The sequence below is a fragment of the Leptonychotes weddellii genome, chromosome 8, assembly GCF_054177405.1.
Source record: "Leptonychotes weddellii isolate Sample4059 chromosome 8, ASM5417740v2, whole genome shotgun sequence".
Taxonomy (NCBI): domain Eukaryota; kingdom Metazoa; phylum Chordata; class Mammalia; order Carnivora; family Phocidae; genus Leptonychotes; species Leptonychotes weddellii.
In genome coordinates this window covers 80,330,853-80,357,192 of record NC_138376.1, presented here as the reverse complement: position 1 = coordinate 80,357,192, position 26,340 = coordinate 80,330,853, and the positions used below count along the sequence as shown (strand labels likewise).

Below are 26,340 nucleotides of genomic sequence, written 5' to 3'. Positions count from 1 at the left end.
ACTAAATAAAAGCTTCTATTTAAATTTGGAGAGAGGGAAACGTATATGTGGACGACTCCGGTTCATTACTTGTCAAACCTGGCAGGGAGAGCAAACTGGGAGAGGGCTTGTTAGTTTACAGTATTTTGTGAAACTGGGCATGGAGAATATTTGCATAAATCAGGTTAAAAATAACTTTCTGGAATCTTGCTGTGGTTTTTTTCTGCCTACATGCCTAAATTACATAATTAAGGCTGTATTGAGATTAAAATCGCTTCTCATTTAAGGAGTCGCTGTCAGCAGCGCTTTGAGCAAATGGACCGGGGGGCTCTGAGGACTTGAAGTTTGGAAAAGGAAGTGATGGGAGAATTATCTGTGAGTCCTGAAACGTTTCTTGCAGCTGCTGCACACCCAGAAGTGGACTCCAGAGAGGTGGCCAGTGCTCAGAATGATCTGATTTCTTCTGGCCCGAAGTTGATAATGAAATGGACATGTTATGGACAAAGTTCTCATGGTCTCCTGAAGGAAGTGGAAGTGTCTTCCAGATTGGTTCAAGGATCACGTTCTGTGTAACTTCTCTCCTGTTCATTCATTTTTTTTTTTAAGCTGCCACTGTCTGTGGTACACCCTTCCTTTCTAGACCAGATTATCCTTGAGGCCTGGTTCTACATCAGAAATCCTCCACCATGTGCCTCTAATTACTTTCATTTCTCTGCTCTGGCCTTTGCTCATTATCTCCTTTTAGAGAAGGCTTCACACACACACACAGAGGAATGAGCTCACTTATACAAACTTACAGGTCCTAAATGGATTTGCTGTCCCCCAAGGGAAGAAATAATCTAGAAATGTGCCCATAAACTCCCATAGCACCATACATTCTGTATATTCCCTTATGGTGGGGAATTGAATGTATTATTTCAGAACAGAGCTTTTATTTTAAGGTTAAGACTCAGAAAAAGATGACTTCTTCAGTCTTGCCTTGCCCTGAAAACAGCTGCATGAAGCCTTGATCCAACTGTGTGGATGTCAGCTGGGTGGACTTGAGCTCCTAGTGAATATTATCTTTTCATGTAATGTTTCATTAAACAGCTAAGTCCACAAGAGTTCCCAAGATACATAACTCTCAAGAAAAAAAAAGGCATGCTTTGCCAAGTAAAGAACTATGATTTATGGTAGTAACTGTTACACTTTGAATCTTATTGGGCTTTGTTTTGAAAAATTATTACCACAATGATTCTGTAGAATTTAGTAGTGAAACCAGCACCATTTGGCACGTTTATGACAATAGGGTTCTGGTTTTCTTAACTCCACAGTTACATGTTGGCAGCATTTCAAATTCTTGGCACAGATGTTTAAGTGAATATAAAGAAGAAACATGAAAAAAAAAAAAAAACCATCGGGCAGTTTCGAGTATCCAAATGTAAGAAGGAGCAGTATTCCTAACATGTGGCTAGCATGGACATGGAACCATGAACTTGGTAATAGATGACATGGCAAGCATGAACACTATTTGCAAGGGACTTTTGGATTTTTTCACTGAGGACACTAACAGTTTTCTAAAAGCATCTCCTATTCATATCTACCAAATGAGACTCAAATTTATTTGTGCCTGGAGACAGGTTAGTTTCTGGAGCCTCCATGGACAAACAAATAGACCCTTTCCCACCACATGACAGTTGGGACTGCATGGCCATACCAACATGTCTCTGGGTTTCATCCTAACAATGCCCAGATTCTGGTAAAACAACAGCTGTCTTGAAATTCATTTTAAATGAACAAGTGGCAGATCTACTTTCTGAGCTAAGATGTAAAGGGAAAAAAATACCGTGGGATGTAGGGCAAGAAGACTATGCAGAGGCACAAAAAGAACTTATTCCCTGTGGCATGCTCAGTGCTAGCTTCTGAGGCAAAAACGTTGTCCTCACTGGGCAAAGTGTTGTTCCTCAACCCAGTTTTCCTCCAGGCCCCTTACCCGAGTCAGTTGGGTCTACACACACACACACACACACACACGCAAAACACGTACACGCTGTCATGAGGCTAGGAAGGCTAGGGATCCAAGTCTTCCTTACCTCCTCACCATCCCATCCCCATCAACAAAGTAAAACAGACAATCAAAATTCATTACTAATGTTTGAAATGCTTTCCTCACTATAGCTCATAATTGAAAAATCTTAAACTGTTCGCTTATGAGAGAAAACAGATCAACACTTCAGATCACTCACAAACGTGGTCCCCGATGGAGGTGGGGGATGAGGGGCGCATGGCTGCTGGGGCGGGTGGGCCGGGCAGGAGAGAGGCAAACACTGTCATGTTCAAAAGTGTTCCCTAACGGCACGGTGAAGATGTCGCTTCACTGGCCCTTCACTGAAGACATCAGACAAGCACTGGTAAAGCATGAACATTTATATTTAATTTACATTTTGACAATTTGCACATAAATAACAATGTAAACCAGTACGTAAACATAAGATAGTTTGTTGTTCTAGCAAAGTAAAAAGCCAATAACTTTGGTCAGTTTTAACTTTGATTAGAGGAAAAAAATAAAACCACTGTTGATTGTGGGCTCAGCATTCACATGTAAGAGGCCTACGAGGGAAAGTCAAATGGTAAAGAGAATCAAGAAGTCTCAAGCAACGCGGGTCTTGGTAAAAATTCCCACAAATAAGAAAGCACAAAAGGGAAAAGAAGAGAACAAATGAGCAGAACCGAAAGCATTTGGTGTCAATGTCAGCGTGCGATGCTTTGGTTTACCTACAATTAAGGACTGTGTTGGTCCAGCACTGATCCATAAAAAATTGTCAGTTTTGCCACTTAGAGGAACAGATCAGTAAGGCTCTGAGGTTTCCCTGGATTCTCCTAAGTTCGTCCTTTGCTGCTGGTTGACAGTAGTTGCCATCAATAAAAGGCTGAATATAGAAACCAGACTGATTAGTGATGCATCAGTTAGTGAGGAAGGAAGGAAGGAGAGGAAGAGAGAGAAAAGTTAACAGTGGTAAAGGGAGTAATGGGACTTTATTTCCGTGACTTGGGTGTGACCACATAATCATAATGTGGCAAAACAAAAATAAAGCCATCTTAGACTGCCCTTACCGGTGAAAGACGGTGAGTATCTCTCCCCCTGGTTGTTATGCAGTCCCCATCTTTGCACCAAGGTTTTGGGGTCCCTTTCAATAGCAAGGAGGTGCCCAAGCTCACCAATGTCTATGACAGTGAGGCCATCAAGTGTTAAGCAAAGCCTCAGAAAGGATTGTTTTTCTCTTTTTGCCGTTAGGAAAAGTAGGTTCTTTTACATGGTTTGGCTCACAATTTAAGTGGTTATAAATATATTATATATACACATGGTATAGTGGTATAAATAGATTTATAAATATACATCATTCTTTGCTACACCTTGAATGCGGACATGTAATCTTTGGGCTTAGCAGAGTGAAAGACAGAACGGCACACATTCTGTCTTTCTGGAGCGCACTTGGTTTCTCCTCTAGAGTAGCAAATCATTAGATAAGACATCACTTCCTGTACTACTGGACACACTCAATGAGGTAATTGTTGTTGAACAGCTTTGCAATGCCCTTTCATCTTTAATTAAATTAACCATAAAATGTAAAAACACAAATACTGAGGAAAATCTGAGTTTTAAAGAACAAAATACAATTGATGTGTTGGGGATAGGAATGTGCATTGCCTGCTTTTACCCTAAGACAACAAGAATACCCGTTTTTCATTTTTTTTGTTTTTAAAGTGTGGCCTGAGCCTATCTACCTCAAATCCTTCCCGGTAGAGCACCATGTCTGTGCAATCTTGACATAACAACAAAAAAACCCCCCAATAACAAAAACAACACCCAGACTCAAGCCCCCAAACCTCACACATACAAAACCACCTGTGCTTTGGGAACATTTCGCGGTGGTTTTAAACATGGCATTTTTGTCTTATTCACATTTTCAGATAATACATTGGGATGCAAAGGTCACGTGACCACTCTGAATGGTCATGTGACTTTGGGGGTGGGGTAACCCTGCTCTTTGGAGAGGAAGACAGGTTGGCAAAGCTTTCTTGTCTCCTTTCTGGTAAATCCATGGCTAGGGGGAAAAGAATCTGAACTATCTACACAAACATACAAGATTCCCTTTCTTGTCTCTTCTACTGAAGTTATTATTGGGTAATTCTGCACACATTCCCCCCCAAGTTACACAATGCTGTTCAAATGACAGATCTTATGAGTTAACACATCAACTGTCTAACTTTGGCAATACCAAACCTCATTTTCAAACCATTATTGTAGAGGGAGGTCAACTGAAGTAATGTATTTGTTTACTAAATCGTAGGGACTCAAACAGATGTGCAGAAATTATCTACAAAGAATGGCCACAAGACAAAAATATAACATTTATAACTCAAATTACAAGGAATTTTTCCAGTCATTGTAAACTTTTTTAATTATTGCTTTTTGAACAATAAATTGTATAATAAATTATGAAGGATTATCATTGAAAAAATAATTATGGCTAGGCAATAGTCTTAGCAATGGGAAGGCTATGCAAACATATCCACACAAATATTCAAAATACACAGGTTCAAATATATAGATGGGGGTGTAAATAAGTATATATAATATGTATATATATTGTCTTTGCTTCATTTATGCCCTGAGATTTCAGTAACTTTGGAGTTCCTTCTTTAATTCCAGAGAGGTGAGGGGAAACCATCTGCCGTCAGGAGAGCTTTGCAGAACTGGAATTATGTATAAGCATTTGCTACAGGCACCCTGACTTGCCAAGTCATAAGTTAAGAAACAAAACAAAACACTTTTTGTTTTCTGAAAATCTTAAGGATCCATTGGTTCAACTGTTTCCTGTTTGACCTTTACAGGCCCCAGAGGTAGTGGGTTGCTGTGAGCCAACTTCATGAGGGATGGGTCTGATGACTCATAAAGGCTACACCCTGAGAGGAGTCCATTCCCCATGTTTCTATGCAAAGACACCTTCAGGCCAGTTTCTTCCTTCTCTTTTCTGACCACAGCCAGAATTTCTTTCTCCACCACAGAGGTCACATCAATGTTGTCCTCCATGTCCTCGAGCCGGTCGGCGTTGTCGCTGATGTCAAACTTCTCGATTTCTTCGTTGATCCAGGTCAGATCCTCCAAAGGCATCCCCGTGGCTGGGGCCACGGGACAGTTCCCCTTCAGGTGGACCTTGAGGCTGCAGAGATGGATGTAGCTCTTGTGGCAATGGGCACACTTGTGGGGCCGCTCCCGGGTGTGTAGGCGCTTGTGGAGTTTCAGGTGCACAAACTGGGTGAACTTGGCAGGGCACACCTTGCACTGGTAAGGTTTCTCTCCAGAGTGGAGTCGCAGGTGGGTCTTGAGATTGCTGGTGCTGCTAAATCGCTTGTGGCAAACCTACAGGTGGGGAAGCGGGCAGAGACGGGAAGCGGGAAGACCAGAAGATTAAGAGTTGCCAGTGGGAAGGGCAAGCTTACATACCGACGCCCAGCAACCTGTGAGGCGAGAAGCCTCCCGGTGGACCTCTGGTGTGGCATTAAGCAAACAGGCAAATGTGGGCACGGCGCGCGCGGAGGTGTTTACTACCCCCTGCCATTTTCCACCCACTGGAAGCCGGCCCTGTCATCATCTCTGCTCATCAGCAGATACAGGCTTACCAGCCCGTGACCGGGCAGAATTCTTGTGTCGGTTTAATCTATGGGCTACAGGACACAGGGAGACCGCCCCTGAGACATTCTCTACAAAGGTTAAAATTTCTACCGGAAAACACTGCCCACCTGGCATTCATGTGGCTTCTCTCCCGTGTGTACCAGGTAGTGTTTCTGCAGGTGGGCGAGCTGAGTGAAGCCCTTGTTGCAAGTCTGGCATTTAAAAGGCCGTTCTCCGCTGTGCACTCTGAGGTGGACCTGGAAAGAAGCCACGTGCGTTAGCCCTGCTCTCGGTCGGTGGGGAGACCTCACATTTCTGCTCAAGGACTCAGGCATTTACGATGCGGACATCTTAAGAAAACCATCAAGTTAAATCTTAAACCGAACAAACGGAGCCCCAATATTTTCAGAACGCTTCGTTTCGTCTGCGCCAAAGGAACAGAAGTCACAGACCTGCAGGACTTTAAACTGATCTTCTAGCCCAAACCCCACATTTTCATTATTCTGAAGAAACTCAGCAGAGAAGTTACGAGTCCGAAGTCACAGAGCCAGAAATGGCAAAAGCAAAGGAACCCCGCCACCCCCAATCCACTACTCCCGGCCCGAGTCTCACACTGTCGCAAAAGCGCCTCGTGAGCTGCGCAGAGCGGGCGACACGCAGGCGCGCACGCGCACAGCGCGGCGGTGGCCGGGCCCGCCGGGAGGCCTACCTTCAGATTTGAGAGCTGGCCGAACGTCTTGGCGCAAACGTTGCATTCATACTTGATCTTGCCATTCTGCTTCTTCAGAGGGTAGGGCAGTGTCTTGTAGCCGGTCATATTTCTTTTGTTTTTAATGAGATTCATGGCTTCGTCACTGCCGGGGGCCGCCAGCGCCGCTGAGGTAGCTTTGGGCTGCACCACGTGCTCCGCCGAGGCGGCCGTGCCGGCCGTGGGCGACCCGCTGGTGGGGCTGCTCGCCCTGTCCTTCATGCTGGCGGCCGCCCCGGGGAGGGAGAAGGCACTGTGTGGCGCCGGGACGAGCACCTCGCGCGCGTGGTCGGGCTGCAGCGGCCTGCGGGCCCCGTCCGAGGGCAGCGAGCTGGGCAGGGAGGCCGGGCTGAGCAGGGGGTGCGGCAAGCCGCCGCCGCCCAGGAGGCTGCCGTAGACGGGGTACAGCCTGGGGAAGAGGCTCAAGTTGCCCACGCCGCCCATGTTGCCCACGGCGCCCAGGCCGTTGCAATTCACGCCGTAGGGAGGCAGAAGGAACTTGGGGTAGTGGGCGTTGTAGGAGGGGATGAAGGCCGGGGGCAGGTGCGGGGTCGGCGCGTAGCCCGGGTAGGAGCCCAAGCCTTCGGGGCCGTAGGGGGCGTTCAAGTAGGCGTAGGAGTCCCGGTGGTCTGGAGGGCAGGACGCCAGAGGCGACACCGTGTTCCCCGGGCTGCTGTGCGGGCTGCAGCTTTTGAGGCTTTGGTCGGGGCTGCTTCTCGCCGAGGGGCTCGGGGTCGTGGAGGACGGGATGGGGGAGTGAGTGATGTAGGTCGGCCTCTCCAGCCCATAGGCTTTCAAAAAGTCCTCCGGCAGAGGGGCCCGGATGGGGTAAACAACCCGAGGGTAGAAGGGCATTTCCGGGCTCCCGTTTTTTCGGAAGTCGTCTGCCTCCTTTTCTGACGCGAAGGGTGAAATGTTGGAACGGTAGCAGTCCTTTCCTTTGGAGGGGTTGGAGTCCAATTTCAGGATTTCTTTCACGCTATACTCTCTCTTTGGGACGTTCTTGGGGCACAGTTCATTTTTCTCAGTGCTGGGCTGCTTTGGATGGCCCTGGGTTTGTGCTGAAATAAAGAAAGGACGGTTACTCAAAGGGTTATAGAGAACTGAAGTGAAATTGCCAAAGCTGCTCTCTCCTTGAGAAAACCTGAGCGCCAGCTGGCCACAAGCGAGACACACCTGGCTTCTCAACGCCCTCTCATTCTAGAGGGCTCGGGGCCACTCGCTCAAACGCACCGCTCCATTTCCTTCTGGGCAAAACAGGAACGGTGACAACATCTCGAATCAAGAGCACCGTCTGGATTATTTTTTTTCTACCAGTAAAAACTGTATGATGGAAGAGTGCTGTTCAAGCTAGAATGGAAGAGCTTCCATTAAAATGGGGTGGAAATAATCCTGGGGTGGGGGTGTCAGAGGTTAATAAAAGTCATTCTGGTGTTCACATTGTACCGAAAGGAAATCAGCACACCCTGAGAACTAGATGTGAAAGATTAAGTCTCATTTCAAGTAACAAACAGTCATCAGTTTTCGCCTCGATTCTTGTTTAATACGAATTTGATAAAACCCTGTTCAAACTGCCTATGCCAAGTAGATTAGCAACATGGATGCCACCCCTTCCCCTCGAGTTGCTGACAACACAAGAATGGCACCAAGGCTCTGTCTGGTCTAACCAGGCTCCTAGCAATGCTGTCCCCTGGAATCACAAGGCGTGACATACTCATCTCTGCCAAACCACAACAGGCACTTCCCAAGCCAGTTCAATTACTTAGAGCACCAAAGAAAACAGGCAGCTAAGATGAAAGCATTTATTCTATATTATTACTCCGTAAATACACTATTTAGGAAGAGCAGCAATGAGGACAGTTCAGGCTCTCCAGGCCATCAGCAGCCCTGCCCCTCCAAACACACGGAAAAAACGACGCCTTGAAAACACCAGTCAGAGCAGGGAACACCAAAAAGTCCCCGCTTAGCCTTCCCTGGAAATCAAAAGTAAAACATAACGCTGCTTCGCTGGAGCTCTGGTTATCAGAGGGCAATCATTCCAACTGAACAGCTGCCCCACAAGGAGGAGTAGGTTGAAGGCATGAGCCAGCCATGTGTGCGGATGCCTTGGGAGGCAGGGGAGCTCTTGGCCTCCGCATCGGAAAGGGACAGGTTTGTGGGACCATGCTGAAGCCTCTGAAAAAGTATCATTTGTCATCTCAACAAAAAAAAAAGTTTCCATTTGATTTCACTGAGAAAGCACTCCAGGCTTGATACCTGATAGGTCTAGAAATGAACTCTGTGGAAGTCCAGATTCTGAACCCTTCAAATCCATTCTCTGGACTGACAGGCTTGAGGGATTCGATTCCAGTTTGAGAGGCCCTCGGAGAATGTTATCTCCTGCTAGCTGTTATCAGTTACTCCCGGGTGAGCCAGCAGCCCCAGAATAAACACAGCCAAGACACTATCAGGGAAGATGCTGATGGGGGCAGTGATGGAAAGCTTGTTGAGGGAGAGGGATTTCTGAAGCCACTAAACCAAAATAAATAAGCCCTTATCGGGCCAATATCAGTCTTTCAGTGAGGCCCAGGAGGCAGGAAGTTCAAATTGTCACTTTTGTTTTTTAAAGCTGAAATGGTAAAGGAAGAGAGACAACTAAGTTGGGAAACTGATAGGCGAGGCATCTCACAGCCACAGGAAGGAATTTTATGGAGGTGAAAAAGAACAATCTGGAGGCACCCGTGTAGGCCCACATTTAAAAAAAAAGATGGCACCCTCATAAAACATACAGAAACTTCACCATTTTCATGTGGCCAATTACACCGCAGTCTCAGAATTTTTCCAGTGGCTTCAGTACTCTCTTGGTTCTAAAGTTCAACAGAGTAAGCCCATAAACAAGAAGTGCACGTCCATCAGTAGCACTGTCCCTCCTATTTAGTCAGGTGTTCTCACTAGGTACCTTAATAATTCGGTTATTAAACTGAAAACAAAGCTAATGACTGGGCCAATAAACAGGAAAGTCAGAATCTATAATTTTCCATGCAAAAGACTTAGCACAGGGCCCAGCATATAGTAAATCCACAATCAACGTTTGGTATCTCTTATGCCTCCATAGAAATAAATTTCTATCTTCCTCCAAAACAATATCCAGAGGGAAACGTTAGCTCCCTAAGATGTTCAAAGGTGGAAGTCATGGAATCTATGTGAAGGTACATTTTAAAAAATCATCCTTCAGCAGCTGAGTAATCAGTAGAGCTGGTGTCATTTCTGACTCTCCCACTCAGCAGCAGCTTGAGTTAACATGAAGAAGAAAATCAAGATCTGTTTTTGTTCTTAAATCTTAAATGGCTGTAGGCGGACGGAGTCATTTCAAGAGTGAACTGCTTCTGAAGGCTCTGAATGGCTTAATTATGCCGACTCACATTTTCGATCTATAATAAGAACCCCCAAGACTACAAGAAAGAACCTAGAAGTTCTGCAGTAGGCAAAACAAAGTCTGTTTTCAACTGAAACTGAGAAAGCAGATTAACATTAAGAAGTCTATAATTTGGTCAACTGTTTTCTAGATGGGTTGGTTAGATACATAGGAAAAAAATACCAAAAACCTGGGAGGGGTAAGAGTTAAATTTAATAGTTTCTACTCCCTTTCTTTTGTTTCTTAAAAAAAACCGCCAATTTGTGATTTCTGGCTACTTATTATTTTTTAACCTCGGTTTAATTCGAATCTCTTCTCAAAATTCTACCAGTTGAACCATCACTGCCATTTAACGTCCTCACGGAGATTCTGGCACAAACCTCTGTTGTGCTCAAAGCATGGAAACCCAACACAACTCATTTGAAGACACAATCTACCTATTAGGCCTGATGAAAGAGTGGAAATTTTCCTGATCAGAGGCTCAATCATCAGTTACCACACCGAAGACAACTGGTTTCACAATCGGCAGCAGGAGTCTTGGCTTAATGTGACTGGTTATTTGTTCACTCTCCTTCTTTACTATGAACACTGGAGAAGGAAAGGGTCCCTGAAAATGTTAAGCCACCATTTAGAAAAAATTCTGCATAAATAAAAAGGGACATTTGTGGGAACAAAAGTGTCATTTCACAGTATACATGGAAGTTGCTCTGAACACAGAGGATAAGCACTTGACTCTTAAATATTGTGCAAAGCCTTCGGGGAATAAAAATGTAGGGCCTTTGAAACCACACCAGGTGAAGGATGTAGGTGAAAAAGCTTCTTCGTGGTTGGTGCAAAGTCGCCGGGGTGGGTCACTCCAAATGGAGTTACTGTTTGAAAAAAAAAACCAAAAAAACAAAACAACCAAGGTCTTTCTCTGAATCCACGAATGATGAAGCTCAAGGAATGTAAGGAGACCTTGCCATGCTGAGAAAGTCAAGAGGAAGCAGCACATCTTCCTGTGAGAGGCTCTGCTAGAATATAAGCTGTTTTTTACCACTCGGCCCTGCGCGGTGGGCCTGGCACGTGCAGATGCCAAAACAGCTGGAGGGCTCCTGGGATGCTCGGCGCATACCACAGACTCTTGGGAGCTCAGAAGAGATAGGAGGGAAAAGAACTGACACCTTTGGTCAGGACCTGATTCACCCCTCATGCTCATGTTGGAAGCCAGCTTGTTTCCAATTATTCCAAGACCTCTTCCTAAAGCTCAAGGGTGCACTAAGAGCCTGTGTGTGTGTGTGTGAGAGAGAGAGGACCATGAACGCACACTTGAAAGGTGATCCTGAGAGGGAGATTCATAAGCTTTTATAGTCCCAGCTTTTCAGAAAACTGCAAATATAGTATTGAGATCGTAGGGAGATCAAGTAAACTAGACAGTGTGGGATAAGCACCAACTAGCTACAGACTTGGCTTATCCTGACCAGGACAGGTAATGGGTTTGTTAATTGGTCCTAAAGTTGAAGTCAAAATTCTAATTTATGTTAAAATTAACATTCATTCCAAATGCTTCAAAGGTGGAAATGTGAACTAAAACAGTTGAGCCTTCAGATAAAGCAAAGAGGACTGCATTATCAACAATTGGTAAATTTGGGTAAAAGGTATCTGGGAATTCTTTGTACTATTTTTGCAACTCTTCCTTAAGTTTAAATCATATCAAAACAAAAAGTTACAAAAATTTCAGAATTTAGACGCCAAGACCTTTACACCACAAGGATCTAATGTTAAAAACTTCCTTAAAACGTAGTAGTCTAACTGAGAACACACAACCATAATTACAACAGATTGGAGTTTTATGGTCATTCTTAAATTGTTCCTAGAGATCACTTGAGAATGACTAAAATGAGGTAGCCCTTTGCAGAGGGGTTATGACAATAACTTCAACCAAATAAAAAAGTATAAGCTATTTAAGGAACTGAGAATTTGTTAAAATAAAGTGATACATAGCTACGGTAATAGTGATCAGGAAGTTAGATAATTAGGTTTTTGCCTTAAGGAAGCTAGGATATAAAATCTTTAGTTATCCACTTAAAATAATATTTTTAAAATTATAGCTGTGAGTTTTTCTAAAAACAATCTGATAAGTTCTACATCAGACCATATGTTGACAACCAAATGTGCATCTCCACAATATTCCAACACACATTGTAAGCACCAACAAATCACCACAACAAGGGCTATACCTTGCATACTAGGCATGTCAGGACCAATCCCTTTTATACTCCCTACCTGCCCCCTTTTGGAAAGATTAGAATTGGACATATATTTCTTCCAGTAACTTTCTGAATTAAACATTCAAAATAGCTTTTAATATTTTACATGATCAAGTTTCATAATGGGCAACAGGGACTAAAATAATTTTTTTTCCCTTTTCCTCGTCCCTTGTTTAAAGTCACCTACTTGGCCCAACAAATGAAGCCATATAATTAAACAACATGTTATTAGCTCTTAGGGGCAGACCTGACATTACTGGCATTTTTTATTGATTTATTTATTTTGTTCTATAATCCACTTACTGAGATTCATCATTGTCAGCTCTCCAGGATAAGGGTAGTGAAGCCTCTCTGCAAAGTCCCGACAATACCACACAAGAAGCTCCTGGTTGTCAGGGATGGGCTTAATGGTGTAGAAGTAGATGTTCATCCCGTTCTGACACGCAGCCAGGTTTTGCTCCCGGGCAGAGTGCGCCGGATTCACATAGCGCATCCAGTTGCTTTTCTCCTCATTAAAGCCATCGATGAAGTGGAGAAGCTCCCCTCTGGAATAGATCTGTCCAAATGAAAAGACAGACGTGTAAAAGAAAGTCAGCCCCAAAGCAATGGAAAGCTACCCCGGCACCTCTAAGAATAAACACGGCAAGGACCGTGTGTGATTTCTCATTCCCTGTTGGCCACTTAGAAAAAGAAAGAAATCGGTTTAGCCAGAGTAGTCTTGAATCAGCAGAAAATCAGGACGGAAACAGGTAAGGCACACTTTGTCAGTTACCTTTTCCATTTCAGTTTTATCATCTTTTCGTGTTTGGGGGAAAATGACAGAAGAATGAAACACCACATTTCATTTAAGGAGCTGCCTCGGACGGATCAAACCACCAGAGAGTATTACTTTTGCTACAGCCGTGAACGGCAAATGGGCGAAGCTACTAACTTTAGTTCCGATTATGCTGACTTTGAATGCTTTGAGTCACTGGGTAGAAGACCAAGCCAACCGAATACGTCAAACTGAGTCTCAACTTTTTCTATGGCCTCTGTACTTGCCGTTTCCTACACCCCCGCCCAAGGCTTAAACTATGCAAACATCCTCCACCCCCAAGCCTCCAAGTCCAGAAGTAACACTTATTCATATGAATACTTGGAACCCTGCCTTTTTGTGGAAACACTGGGTGGGGCAAAGGTGAACTTCACCTGCCATAACAAAGTGAATACCGGGACAGAAGCCAGGATTTGACAGTCGACTAAGAAGTCACTTTTCCTCTTGATAAACATGTTCAGCCTTGCACTTCTCTTTTCAAGCCGAAGGAGGGGAGAGGGAACCCTCTTATCTGTAAGGTGGTTGGCTAAAACACCAACTGACAGAGCCATAGGCATGTGTTTTTCGAAAAAGAACAGGAAGAAACTGTGCTCTTCTTTAAAGGCAACGCATAATCTTCACGGTAATACTACTTCTGGTTAACAGATGCGCTCAGGCTATGTTCCGTAAAAAGGCAGAGGTAAGAATAGGAAAAATTAAAACATACATTCTTGCTGAAACTACTTTATAACACTCCTCATCCTTCCACAGAAAGTTTCTCTCTCTCCCTCTTTTTAAGGTGTACCACTTTTTCTTCAGACTTAAGAAATTTCTTTATCCCTCTATAATCAATACCTGGTTATCTGCAACTCGTAGTCTTCAAGTAGGAAGGCACTGGTCGTAGCAGAAATTTTGCTCTAACCGGACAGGAGGTTATGGCTTTGTTCCTAGTCACATACTGACTATGATAGTCTATAAATCATGTCTGTATTTCACTCACACCTATCAGAAACAAAAAGGAACTCTGTCCCTTTAACACGGGCAGTAAACACCAGAATCACTTTCTTTTAAGAGTAACTTCCTGTAAATTGTGGAGGGGGAAATACATGTGGCTTCATCAAAGCAGCTTGTGAGAGCTTTTGCGGTGTGTTTTGTTAAGAGAAAATGGAACAAGGCTGGGTGAATTCTGCTATCAAGAGGGGTTTTCAAGTTTGTTTACTCTGATGTGCAAACTTCCAGGAACATGGGGTTCCATCGTTCTGCACTCTTCGCTGGGCGGAGACTGCTTTCTAAAGCTAAGGGTGTGGGATTCCAGTCAGCCTTCCATGGACTACAATTTACTGTACGCTCATTTAAAAACAGAAACGTCTGTGCCATGAAGTCATTTGTACACACACACACGAAAATAAAATAATGCGTATGTCAAATGAACACTGCTCCTTCTCACCTCGCTACACTGCCATATATTATCAGGAAGATTAAAAAATGTGCTGACTCATAGTACAGTTACAAGAAATGTCACTGGTTTCTCAACTTGAACATCCCTACTCTTCTTTGACTGTGTAATTTGCATGAAACTTTTTCTTTCCTTACAACAGATGTTCATATTCCTGCCAGCAAAATCAGGATACTTTTAACAACATGTGGGGAGTTTTCTCCTACAATATCCTTTGTATGTGAAAGACTGATTCAAATAAATCCTCCCAAGGAAAGCATTTCAGTTACTTGGGGTGAATCTTTAATGAACCAGGGAACTGGGACAGAGATAGGAGGTTCTTAAGTATTTCTTGCCTTTTTAAAAAATGAGCCTGCATTAATAAGTCTCATGCTGGATCGTATTAATTCAGACTTTTGACGCCAAGAATGACACACTTCTGTGGCTCACTTCTGAGAAGACTTTATTGGCAATAAAGGCAAAAATGCACTTACTAACATTTTGCCCATTATAAGTCACAAAGTAAATATATCTTAAGTATGTGTAATTATTAAATAAAAATTGTGAGCCCACAATTCTTAGTGAACAATTCTTAGTGCACTCTCTTGATTGGAAAATAGTAAAATAAAGTTCTAAAAACACAAAACTCCCTGGATTAAAAAAAAAAAAAAATCCTGTTTCTATGGAACAGCTTCTGAATGATCCCCAAATAGAAGTCTTTTATAAAGATACTTCTCCAAAAGATATAAGCATGGTGGGTAAAAACTGGCCAAAATAAGTATAATCCAGTTTTTGTTGTTACCATGCAGCTGTTTCTTAAAAGAATTCAAATAATGGTTCCCCGGTAGTCATGTACATTTTATGCAAGTATGTATAAAAAAATTACTTTTAAATTTAGTAAGCATGTCCTTATTTCCTAATTGAGAAAAGTGAATATCCCAGAGAGATCTGTGGGAAGATGGAAAGCAGTCTAATTTTTGTCTCTGTTCCCTTCTAATTTGGGGTCTTTTACTCAAAAGTTCCGTCTAAGTAGTTCATCTTTGCGGCCCTTCCTAATCCTAATATTCCAAAGGAAATTGTATGGGCCAGACTTTTATGCTCTCACGATTGTAAGCACTTCCCTTATGCTATGGGAGTAAAGTACAAACTGTCAAAGCCGACAGTTTTATGATGCAGACGTAAGACCAGTCCCAGTCATCTCCATTCCCCCAGTGTCATCTTCTACCCATCCTTCCTTAACGGCATTTATTTTCACGCTAATTCATTTACGATTACTCTTCCATTCAATTAAAGTTAACTCAGCAAGAAATCAAGAAGGGGTGAAATCTAAGGCTTGGTGACTCATTACTACTTCCTTGCAGAGAAATGCAAATGAACCTACCCTTGAAGCAAGCAGCAAACTGTTTCCTTTCATCACAAAGCTCTAATGAATTGCAAAAATTAAGATTCACATACAGTCCATATCTCCATCCCTAATCACCTATAGGCTGTATTTCTAGAGCCAAACAATTAACCGGTTTCAATCACACTTGCTTACAACTCCCTGTATCCACAGGGGCCCTGAAGAGTTGTGGTAAGCCCCAGTACAGGTTGAAAAAGGAAGTGACCCAGCAATTGTGGCTCCATTTTTTTCCTTAATTCTTAAGGAGTCTGAAAAATTTTTCCCTACTTACCCGCCAGAAATATTTCCTGTTGGCGTTCTTGGGAACAGTATCATTGGTGTAGATTTCACCTATTAGAGGTCCAAAACGTGTTCCCTTTGGTATGTATTCTTTACTCACCACTCCAATAACCTAAAGGAGATAAAACATGAAATAATTACTTCAACTGTAAAATATTAACCGATGATTTTATTGAATCGAATTGTCAAGTGGTAATACAATCAACAATGACAAAACTATGATACGGAGAGCAGATATCAATGGTGCCAACATAATTTTAACAACAAAGTTCATCTTAGGGGGAAACCATCTTTTAAGCTCCCAGATCATAAGCAAATACCCAACCAAGCATTAAAATAGTCTAAAGGATTATTCTCTGGTGACTTTTTCATTTTTATTATTACTTTTCATACTAGAAGAACAGAGAGGGTAACCATTCTGTTTTATCTGATTTTAGAATCAGATACTGCAGAATTAGACGGTCAAGATTAAACTATTTCAGCCTGCTCCTAGTTTCTTGTTTCTCCTTCTCCATCAAACCATAAACATAGCATGCTTGAGGGGAATAAAATAGTTTTAACCTCAAAAACCAAAATAGTGCTCTTTGGTTGTTCCACAAAGACCTAAGGAACCAGAAGCAAAACACATTATATTTTTTTTCATTCCAGATGAGGTTTGTTTTTTTTTTTCATAGCTTGTAAGTTCTCTTTAATAGAAGAAAGATCTTTCAAGTAACTTTGTTCTGCCCTACCATCTTCTATTCAACAGTGGTCAAAAGTTGTCCTTTGAAATGGAATTTATACTGAGGAGAGCTGTGGGTTCTAAGATCTGAGGAAATGACCTTCTCAGACTGGATGTATCACACTAGGGCCTTGCTAAAGAAACATGTTAACTATGCCAGTTCCTCCTTGATCGTAAATTTCTTTAAGGGAGTGAAAAAAAATCACCAACCAGGAATCAGGAAGCAATTCATCACTATTCAAAAGAACTCCTCTGTAAGTGGTCCTCTGCATCATTTCCCAGTTAGTTTTGTGTTGCTTTTTATTCACTTTCCCATTTTTTTTTTTTTTTGTCCAAAACCGCCTACAAATTACTTACTGAATACCTTACTGAAATGGACCAAGAGGGGAGGTAAAAGAGATATTTACTTCCAGGTTTACTAAGCCGGATGGCTCCTGAGTAATTGTGTACCTGCCGTGGTAGGTCCAAATATATGTATCAGTCATTGTGTACAGTGGAATCTCAGATTTTGGTTATGATATACATTGATATGTCAATAAATCTCATCAAGAACTTAAAACCTGTTTAAATGGATATGGAATAAGCACATCTCCATGGTTGTAACAGCCTAATCTTTCTTATGTACATTTATCAGCCAATTATTTTTTTTTTTAACAATTTAGTATTCAATATACAAGCCACTGGAGCATACCCAGACTGGAAAGACAGGAAAAAAAAGGAAGGAAGGAAGGAAGGAAAGAAAGAAAAAAAAAGAAAGAAAGAAAATTTCCTACACCTAACACAAGTTAAAAAGAGGTTGTGAGCTAAAGTGTTATTTTTGGTACTTTATGAATTTCTGGCAGAGAGCTGAAAAAAGCAGATGTTCATCTCATCCTCCTCCTCTGCCTTCATTTACATCTATCTGCCCTTTCAATACAATTCATCGTTACTGGTATTTGTTGGAAGTAAAGCTACTGGGGACAGGAGTAGCTCAGAGCAGTCTTGAGATAAAACTGCGTACTAAAGCTTAAGTAGACTTACTTATGCAGAGACTCATTATTTACGATGCATTATTGAACCTAATTAATTTGAAAAATTCATGGAATTGACTTCTATGACACGCAAATCAATTGGCATTCACATTCGAGTGATTATTCCATAATATTAAAATGACAAACAGGAAAAACAAATAATGTCATTTGTTGGTGAGCCAATAATTAGCAGTTGATATTTTCAACATATCCACTTTAAAGCAGTGATTTAAAGAAACGTACTCAACTGGTTCATCAACTTTGTTTTAAATTATAGTCTCTTGCAGACAGTGTCTTGGGAGTCAGAGCCTGATTACCAACAAGTAGCATTACATTGAGGTTGGGTTTTTTTTTCTTCCAAATTGCTCTTTTTTTAAACCAGTGGGCCTCTTGGTTCTCATCTATCAATCTTACACTAAGAAAACACACAAAATTTTCTTATGGCCAAAAAGAAATCAACTGGAATCTTATTTCTACAAAAGAATTTGCAGAAGACATAACCATCCAGCACCTATTTGAGAACAACTATAAGCAAGTCACCGAGGAAGCTATAGTACAGTACTTGCCATCTATAACCTTACAAATGCAATTAAGCAAGCAAGACAGGAGAACAATTAAAAAGAGGAGGGTCTGTGGTGGAAGAGAAGTCTGAAAATCCTCAAGCCCCAAACAAATGTAAGAACCTACACTTATTGTGGTGAGCATTTTGTAATTAAAAAAAAAAAAAAAACCAATATTAGATTATCTTTACAAGTGGGACAGAACCCTATTATTTAAGTTCCATTATACACAGAGCTATTGGGAACACATAAACTCACACAAGTGGATACACAGAGACACAAAATAATAGAATTTCAAGGTTGGAAGGAATTGTATAGCTTAAATACCATCACTATACATTCCCAGCCCAGCACTTTAGTACAGGGTAAGTACCTTCATCTCAAACCCATGTCCGAGACATTATTCAAAGAGGACATACGAGCTGCAATTCTAAGATTACAGCACTCGGCTAGGTAAGTGTGGAAGGGGAACAGGAACCAAGGTTGTTTTTAATGGGAAGTGGAAGACCAAGTCCTATTCTCCCTCTTGCCCCAGAAAGATCCAGATGTGAACCTTAGCCAACAACAGTCTACCCCTGGAGCAAACACATGAGACAGAGGAATCTGGTGTGTACCTCGGATATCACAGTGCTAAAAAAACTAATTAAGAATGTGTTCACCTAAGCTCAAGAAGGAAACTTCACAGGAACTGACCAGGGTCCTAAAGAATTATTACTAGGGACAGACTACTGTCTGTGTGCCTCCCATAATCCTATCTGGGAGAAGACCCTGGTCTCCACACTTGCTTGCCTCCTCTCCCGCTGCCCCACAAGCTCTTCCACGCAGTGCCTTCTGTTGGGAGCGAGCCCTTCCACCACTTGGGCAGATCTGTCTCTGTCAGTGGCCTCAGTTACAGGACACACCCTGATGTCTAAGGCTTCCAGACAAAAAAAGGGCTTGTTTTTCATTGTATAAAAATGGGAGATTTCACAACTTAGGGTGGGGGGGTTGCTGAATTTAAGTCTGATATCAAGGAGAATATGAACTTGGGGTTTTTTTTTTAAAACAATTCCTCCTTTAGGGAATCTACAAACACACACACATAGCAGTGGGCTTTAAGCAGAAACATTATTCAGGTTTAAATGTGGTATGAGCATCCTCACCCCAAATGACATTAAGATGACTTTAATTACTAGCTATCTCTTCCCCTCCCCGAATCCACTCCCCCATAAAAATGACTTATTCGATTAAAATTCTATTTTGAATACAAGGATATTTACATTGAGATGACTAGAACTCTGTAGTGGACTAAGACTTCAGCTTGTAATTCACTTCATTTTTTAAAAAAGGGAGTGGGATGGATGGAGATGTTTTTGGAAGATTTCCTCCTTAATTATCTTTATATTAAAGGAAACATGGTAATGCCTTGGTACATTGTCTCACAAATAAAAGGTAGTAGGAAGAAAAAGAAATTGCATGTTATGGAGAGATACTTTTTACAGATGGCTTGAGTTAATAATGGACTTCAATCAAAATAGACATTTGGTGAGTCCCCATCATCGGTCTGATGTTTATCACCACATGACTCTCGGAGGTCAGACTTAGAGCCACCATGCCTCTTGAATATAAGCAAACTTGATACAGGCTACTGCTTCTAAAATATAACTGTTTAAATTGATCTGTCTGTATTCATGTATTCACAAAAGATTATTTCAGGAAGACAAGGGGAAAATCCCCCCTAAAAGAATAACCCATCAGTAAAAAAAGTTTTAAAAGTTTTGAATAGTATGTCTATATTTGGTTTGAGTTCTGGAAATAGGAAGTAAGAACAGGCTCATTAAAGGTGCAGAATGATTCTAAACCAAATCTAAAAATGAGGGTCAAGATCAGAAATTTGGTTCGTATGTTTTGTTTTTAAACCAAAAGAAAAAAAAAGGTGCTGACACATAGCACAAATTCATAATGAAAAATGGTCTTGTTAAAAAAAAAATCCCCAAGTATGTCAGCACAACAGTACACCATGTAACATCTTCTGTTACTTAAATGAAAACATATAAAGAAGGGCAAGATCAACCAGTGAGATAAAAACCCCTTATAGAAAGGCTTTTTTCCCCTCTTTCCATGGTCGGTGGGACTGAAAGAACTAACTGAATAATGTCAATGTAAACATTTCATCCATCCTGAAGGTTTCCATTCGAGAACTGGCTTTCAGGTATCACACCCTCAATGGCTCAATTCCATGCGCCTCTTTCACCCCCGTAAGGGAGCTGTCCTTTCCCAAAGTGCAGAAAGGAAGGAAAAAGAAACAGACAAATAGGTACAAATTCCAGAATCAGTGTAAGACAGCATTGCATTCGAGTTGGCTTCCTGGTTGCTTTTATGATTAGGAACTGGAGATGTGTTATTCAAGTGTTTCAGTTAAATAAAATATGGGAAAATAGGAGGACCCTGATCTCTTATTAGGTTAGTTTTGAAGGACCCTCTTTAGGGTTACAAGAACATACTGAAATAGGAAGTTCTACGTTCAGAGGAGAAAAAAAAAAAAACCAAACAAGCTTAATAAAGGATCGGTCTGCAAGATGTAAAGACGATAAATAAAACCACAGTGACACCAAGAGGGGCCAGTGTAGCATAATCAAGAAGCACTGGCTGGGGAAGTCAGAAGAACTTTGCTCCTAGTCCTGGCTCAGGCTTCTCACTACACATCTTGGGTGTAGTGAGACTATCTTTCTAAACCTTGGACTAATGATCTGAGAGCATTCCTTTATTTAGCTATGATTTTAAGTAGAATGATGGAAATTGAAAAACAAGCTAAGAGCTGAACAGAGAATAAGAACATTATAGAATGAAAAGGCAAAGATGACCCACAGAATAGAGGTCTTTATTTCAGTCCACTGGGCAGGACAGTGCAACAAGGCACAAATGAACCCTGGGAACAGACCACTATTTTGGTCAAATATGATATGGAAAAAAACACACGACACCTTCTAAAGCCACAGCTAGAACCTTACATAGCCAAACAAATCCTACATTGATTCCACAGGCCACGTATCATGAAGCTTTCTATTGGAAAGAGTGTTACTCTCAGAAAGAGGTATAATTAAGGCCGACCTCTGGGGTTAAATTTTTGGTTAACGTTCATGTACAACTACAATTTAAATTTTGGTTTTTATAAAATCTGCCTCTATTCTTCCAGCAGGGGGAAAAAAAAAAGGGGTAAGCTTAATGAAACTCAAAGCAGAGCTGCTCTATTTAATTTTAGACAGCTGTGTCTCCCCCTCACCAAAAACACTGAACTCAGACACACAAATAGGAAAGAGACAAAGTATTTCCCAAACAACAGGCTCCCCCGACTCCTTCAAATACTGTTCCTTAGGGAAGGAGGAAAAGTGATTTGACATGGCTCTAATAAATAGTCCCAGCATCAAGTCATGGATTCCTACAGCAAGGAATCACTTCTTTCTGAAGGCAGCGACAGAAAGGATGGTAACCTGTGGTAGTTCTGGTGGTGAGAAGTCTGTTGAGGGGTCAGTTCCCTCAACTCAGCTCCGCTGCAGAGACCAGTAGGAACCACTGCAGTAGCTGAATTCTCAAAACAAGAGGTGGTTCTGCAAGTTATTTCACAGCTAAACATCACGCCTAGCTATAATCATTATATAAAAGGGTAAACACAAATCCTTTGCTCATTCCAAGTTTGGGTTTCCAGCCCCTTTGAAACAACAAAGAGTGTACCCACTTCAGAGGCCAATAAGGAATCAGCCTGCCAGCCTAGCCAGAGCAAAGGAGCTGCGGCAGATAAACAGTGGTTAGCTCTGAAGTCATCCGGATGGAGGACACTTTTACATGAACCTCTTCTTGGTTTATACCATCACTTCAGTTCATAAACACGCCGAGGTTTTGAGAACAATCTTAGAAACCCAGCTAATAAAGCTGGCTCATTAAAAAGAATAAAGCCATCTAATGACCAAAAGGAGACAAAGGAAACATGTAAAACTTTTTTTCTAAGAAAGTTTTCTCCCTCAAAAGCTACGGTACACCTGGAGGACTAGGGTCAGCAAGTCCAGGGTGGACAGTGGCTCTCTCGAAGGTTGTTGACAATTTCGCCCACCTTGTGGTGCCGTTGCACTTTGCCAAGATGTGTCAACTTGCCAAAAGATTTAACTGTTTGCTAATTAGTATGGAACAGTGGAGGGCTGGAGGAAATGAGAAGGACAGACTTAGGAAAAGAGAAAGCAATGAAAGAAGTGAATTAAGTAAATCAATTATTTCCTGATACTTACAGATTCTCACAGAAATAGGAGGCCGCAAGGGCAAGTGGTAGGAGATTGGGCGTCAGGTGCCAATCTTCTTCAGCAAGAAACCAGAGGCTTACCTCTTTGCTGTTTGTGGCATATTTGAAAAGCAGATTCCTTGGTAGGGATGCCTCTGCCTGAACTGAAGTCCCTCCGTCAGTGCTGCAATCCCAGGGGTGGTCGTTCACAATATATGTACACTTCTCTTCGAACTCAGCCTCTGTCCACAGAGTCATATCTGCGTCCTCCATGTCCATTTTCATGGTCCCGTCGGTCAACCCTTGAAACCTCACAGCGCTGGAGCTACACTTCGGGGCAGCCTGGAAGAGAAGGGAAAAGGCCTTGAATCCCCATTGTCCTGTGGCTCGTTCTAGAGGCTATGACTAATACAGTAGTCTCAAGACTTTAAAAGCAGATGCAGAGTGCTTGGTACAGTTGAGTAAGAGCCAAAAAGCTGTATAAAGAAGACTGCCTTGAAGAAGCAAGGTTTTAAAATGCTACTCTTACTTAGTTCTTAAAAAAGAAAGACCGACAAGACTGTGGCAAACTCACTGGGGGGGAAAGGGAAGAAAAAGAAAGAAAGAAAGAAAAGAAGCACCTCCGAACAATCCCTGGCTTTACCTCTCACAGCAGAAGAATGCTGTGGGCACTCAGTCCTATGTCCCAGAACTCCTGGGGTCATGGCCGCCAGACCCTCAGCGCTGTGGAAAAGCTGCCTCAGAAAAGTGTCACAAACAAGGAGAGGAAGAGGAAGGAGCTCTGTCTGCCTCTGAATGAAGCTAAAAATGGAAAGCGCGTGTGGGGCAGGAGCGGAACCCAGCCGGCCTTTTCCAAATGGGGAAGACTGAACTTTCCCACCAGCTCCCAACGCAAAACAACTTTCAAAACAACTCGCCGCCCCCCCTCCCCCCCCCAGCTCTGCTTCGCGCTCCCTTTCATCCTCTCCCATGGAAGACTGAAAGGGTTGCATCCTGCCAGCATCACTGAGCTGCAGCTTTTCAGAAATGGTCTGGGAGCACAGGAAAACGTGGAGGAAAAATGGGCGAAGGGGGAAAACTCCTGGCAGTTTCCTTTGACTGGTGGGCATCTCACACCAAATTGAAAAAGCAAAAACAAAGCATAAAACTGTTCAATAGCATTCCGTGGAGAGAATTCCTTTAGGAGCCCTCAGCTACAAATAGCACTTTCCATTTAAATCTGAAAGTGTACGAATTCCCAGAAGTCACTGATGTGCTTCAGTTTACTGTAACTAAAGTTATAACAAATATAGAAGAGTCAGAGGACAGCCTCTTGCTTCCACTTGTAAACTGATAAGGATATTCCCGCAAATCCCCCCCCACACACACACACTCAGAAAAGTGCTTTCCAAAGAGAAAAAAAGGTAAACAACTTCTGCAATGCTTTTCCCTACAATGTTTGATCAAAAGTAGGAATATGGGTAGCATTTCCATGTAAGAACGTGTCCTCCTTAGAATGTAAACACAACTCTCCGTGGAAAGTCCTTCAAAGTAGCTTTCACATTCTTCTCTTTCTTCCCTAAATACGATGCTCTTTTAAAAAGAAGTCAGATGCAAAGTTGTCTTTCCTGAGTGACGATTTAGACAAACTTGCTTGTTTTTATTTAGTTCCAACATGTACAGTCATGATGCCAAATAAATGTTCAAATAAAGCAAAATTTACAAAATTAAGCCAACCCGGAGAAGTCACTTTGACGGGGGTGGGCAGGAGCCACTACCGAAATTTCAATGAATCAATTACGCCTCGAACTGAAAGGGTTAATGATTCATAAGGAAAAAGTCTTACAAATGTTTGACAGTTCTAAGAGCGCTAAAGCAGAAGCTGTCCTGGTTTCTACTGCGACTACGCCAACAACAACAACAATTTCTGATCAATTTCAGAATTAAAAACAAGATCAAGTTCCTTACCAAGGTCGTACCCACACACTTTTCCAAGCAAATATCCAACATCTGAGATAAGTGTCGCTCATCTCTATCTACACAGTCCACATTTCCTCCGCGTCCCCTCGCGGGCTGAGGACTGACGCGCACCTCGGCCGTCCCTCCTGTTCTACGGCCGCCCCGGCGCCCGCGTCCCGGCTCTCTGCGGCGGACAGGTGCTGCGCGCTGCTCTGCCTCTCCGCAGCACTGGAGGGCTGAGTGTCACCGCAGCACTTTCAGTCTGTGTTAACCAGACCGGAGGCTCCTTTCCCCTCCCTGCTGCAGATTTCCCATTCGTCTGATTCACTCCCACCAGCTGCTGAAGGGGGCGTGGCCACACCTGGACTCGCCGGAGCCGCGCAGAGAGCTCAGCCCAGGGCTTTCCCCCAGATCGCGAGCCGCCTAGAGCTTCATCTCTTCGCATGTGAATTTCAACATTTATTTGGAATCTTCCTACTTCCCTTTGAAAGCACTTAACCTCAGCGTTTACTCGGGCTGTATTGTATTCTAAATACTCAGCCCGCCCTCCTTCCCGCTGAGGCTTTCGAAGGGGGCGCACATTCCTTAAATTAAGGGAAACCTAAAAATTACCTAAAAATCTTGTATTTCCTCGGCTCAATCCACACTTTAAAGAATATACAAAATGTATCTGAAAAGAGCGTGCGGAATTATTTTTGCACTTCATGTAATAAAATGTAGCTGTCTAATCTTCCAGCTATAGCCCGTGAAATGCACATCCCCCTACCCTCCAAACTTGTCTGCTTCCATGTCTCCTGCTAACTGAAATACATTCAGATTTGGTAGAACTAGCTTCCCTCTTTCAACCATTTAATAAATAGGGAAATAGGGAAAAGTTATAATCCCTCAGATTAAAAGTCTTTGCCTTTGCTCCCCTCCCCAAACCCACAGCCAGACTTCCGAGGAGGAGCGTGTAAGCAAAGTGTAGAACATTCATCGTTTCACAGTTAAAGAGAATGTTGAACTGATCACTGCAAGTGGAGGGCAGACGGAGGCAGTAATTAGTGGGGCTCGTTCTACGCCCTGTCCGGCTTTTCCTCCAGCCCCAGTCAGTCCTCTGTTGAAGGAAGGACATCCTGTGATGATGGCATACAATGTCCTGTTTGTTTATTATTAAGAGAGTGGACCTTGCATTCCTGCTTCTCATTACAAAACAAACCAGATGCTTTACTTCCTTCAATGGTCTTGTGCCTTCAGCAAGGAATCCTCTAATTCAGAGAAACAATGATGCAAAGGGTCCATTTATAGCAGGCACCCCATTACAATTACTGTTTAGATCACTGAAACAAAGTCTCCCACTTTTCCTGCTTGCCTCATAGAGGTGGTTGTTTTTGAAATCGTCTCTCCTTCAACCTTAGGCTGCAATGTCTTTTCTAACATTTTAAATACACGTGTGCATACACACCCACATCCCAACACACACACACCCACATACACACACCCAGTCCCAACCTAAACCTAATGATACCAACTTAGTCATACGATGAAGTGGACATTTGAGTATTTGTTTACAGGAAGAAACAGAACAAAGCAAAACAAAAGCCCAACTCGATCATAGAAATAGGTCTGTTTATCTTTAGCATTTCTTTTCTCTCTTTTAGGAAACTTGTCTAGAATTTTTTTCTCTCTTTTAGGAAACCTTTCTAGAATTTTTTGGGGTGGGTGGGAGGCAAAGACTATTTGCCAGGAAGTGTTTTTTGCGTATAAAGTCCTTCCACAATCTCTGTAGTACAAAACAATTACATTCCCACTAGGGGACATAAGTAACACACACTCCCCCCGCTTGGCTGCGGGGCGGCTGTTATTCCATGTTAGGCCAGAGGGGACGCTAGCAGCAAGAGGAAACAGGACTTTCAATCGGCAGATGTGCTAAGATGTGCTAAACGGA

General features: G+C 42.5%; 1 protein-coding gene across 3 annotated transcripts; it reads right to left on the bottom strand.

Moving 5' to 3' along the window:
* Positions 1-2,370: 2,370 nt before the first annotated feature.
* PRDM1 (PR/SET domain 1) lies at positions 2,371-25,219 on the bottom strand. Of its 3 annotated transcripts, XM_006739232.3 has the most exons (7): positions 24,423-25,219; positions 22,578-22,817; positions 15,928-16,047; positions 12,330-12,582; positions 6,345-7,444; positions 5,764-5,892; positions 2,371-5,383 (listed from the first exon to the last, which is right to left on the bottom strand). In XM_006739232.3, exons 1-7 carry the CDS (start codon positions 24,462-24,464, stop codon positions 4,811-4,813), a joined length of 2,457 nt encoding a protein of 818 aa, XP_006739295.2. In that variant the 5' UTR covers positions 24,465-25,219; the 3' UTR covers positions 2,371-4,810. The 3 variants fall into 3 exon arrangements, with proteins under 3 accessions (XP_006739295.2, XP_081684856.1, XP_081684855.1); XM_081828730.1 differs by lacking the exons at positions 15,928-16,047; positions 22,578-22,817; positions 24,423-25,219 and adding an exon at positions 13,675-15,909; XM_081828729.1 differs by lacking the exons at positions 15,928-16,047; positions 22,578-22,817; positions 24,423-25,219 and adding an exon at positions 12,799-13,239.
* Between the last annotated feature and the right edge of the window lie 1,121 nt (positions 25,220-26,340).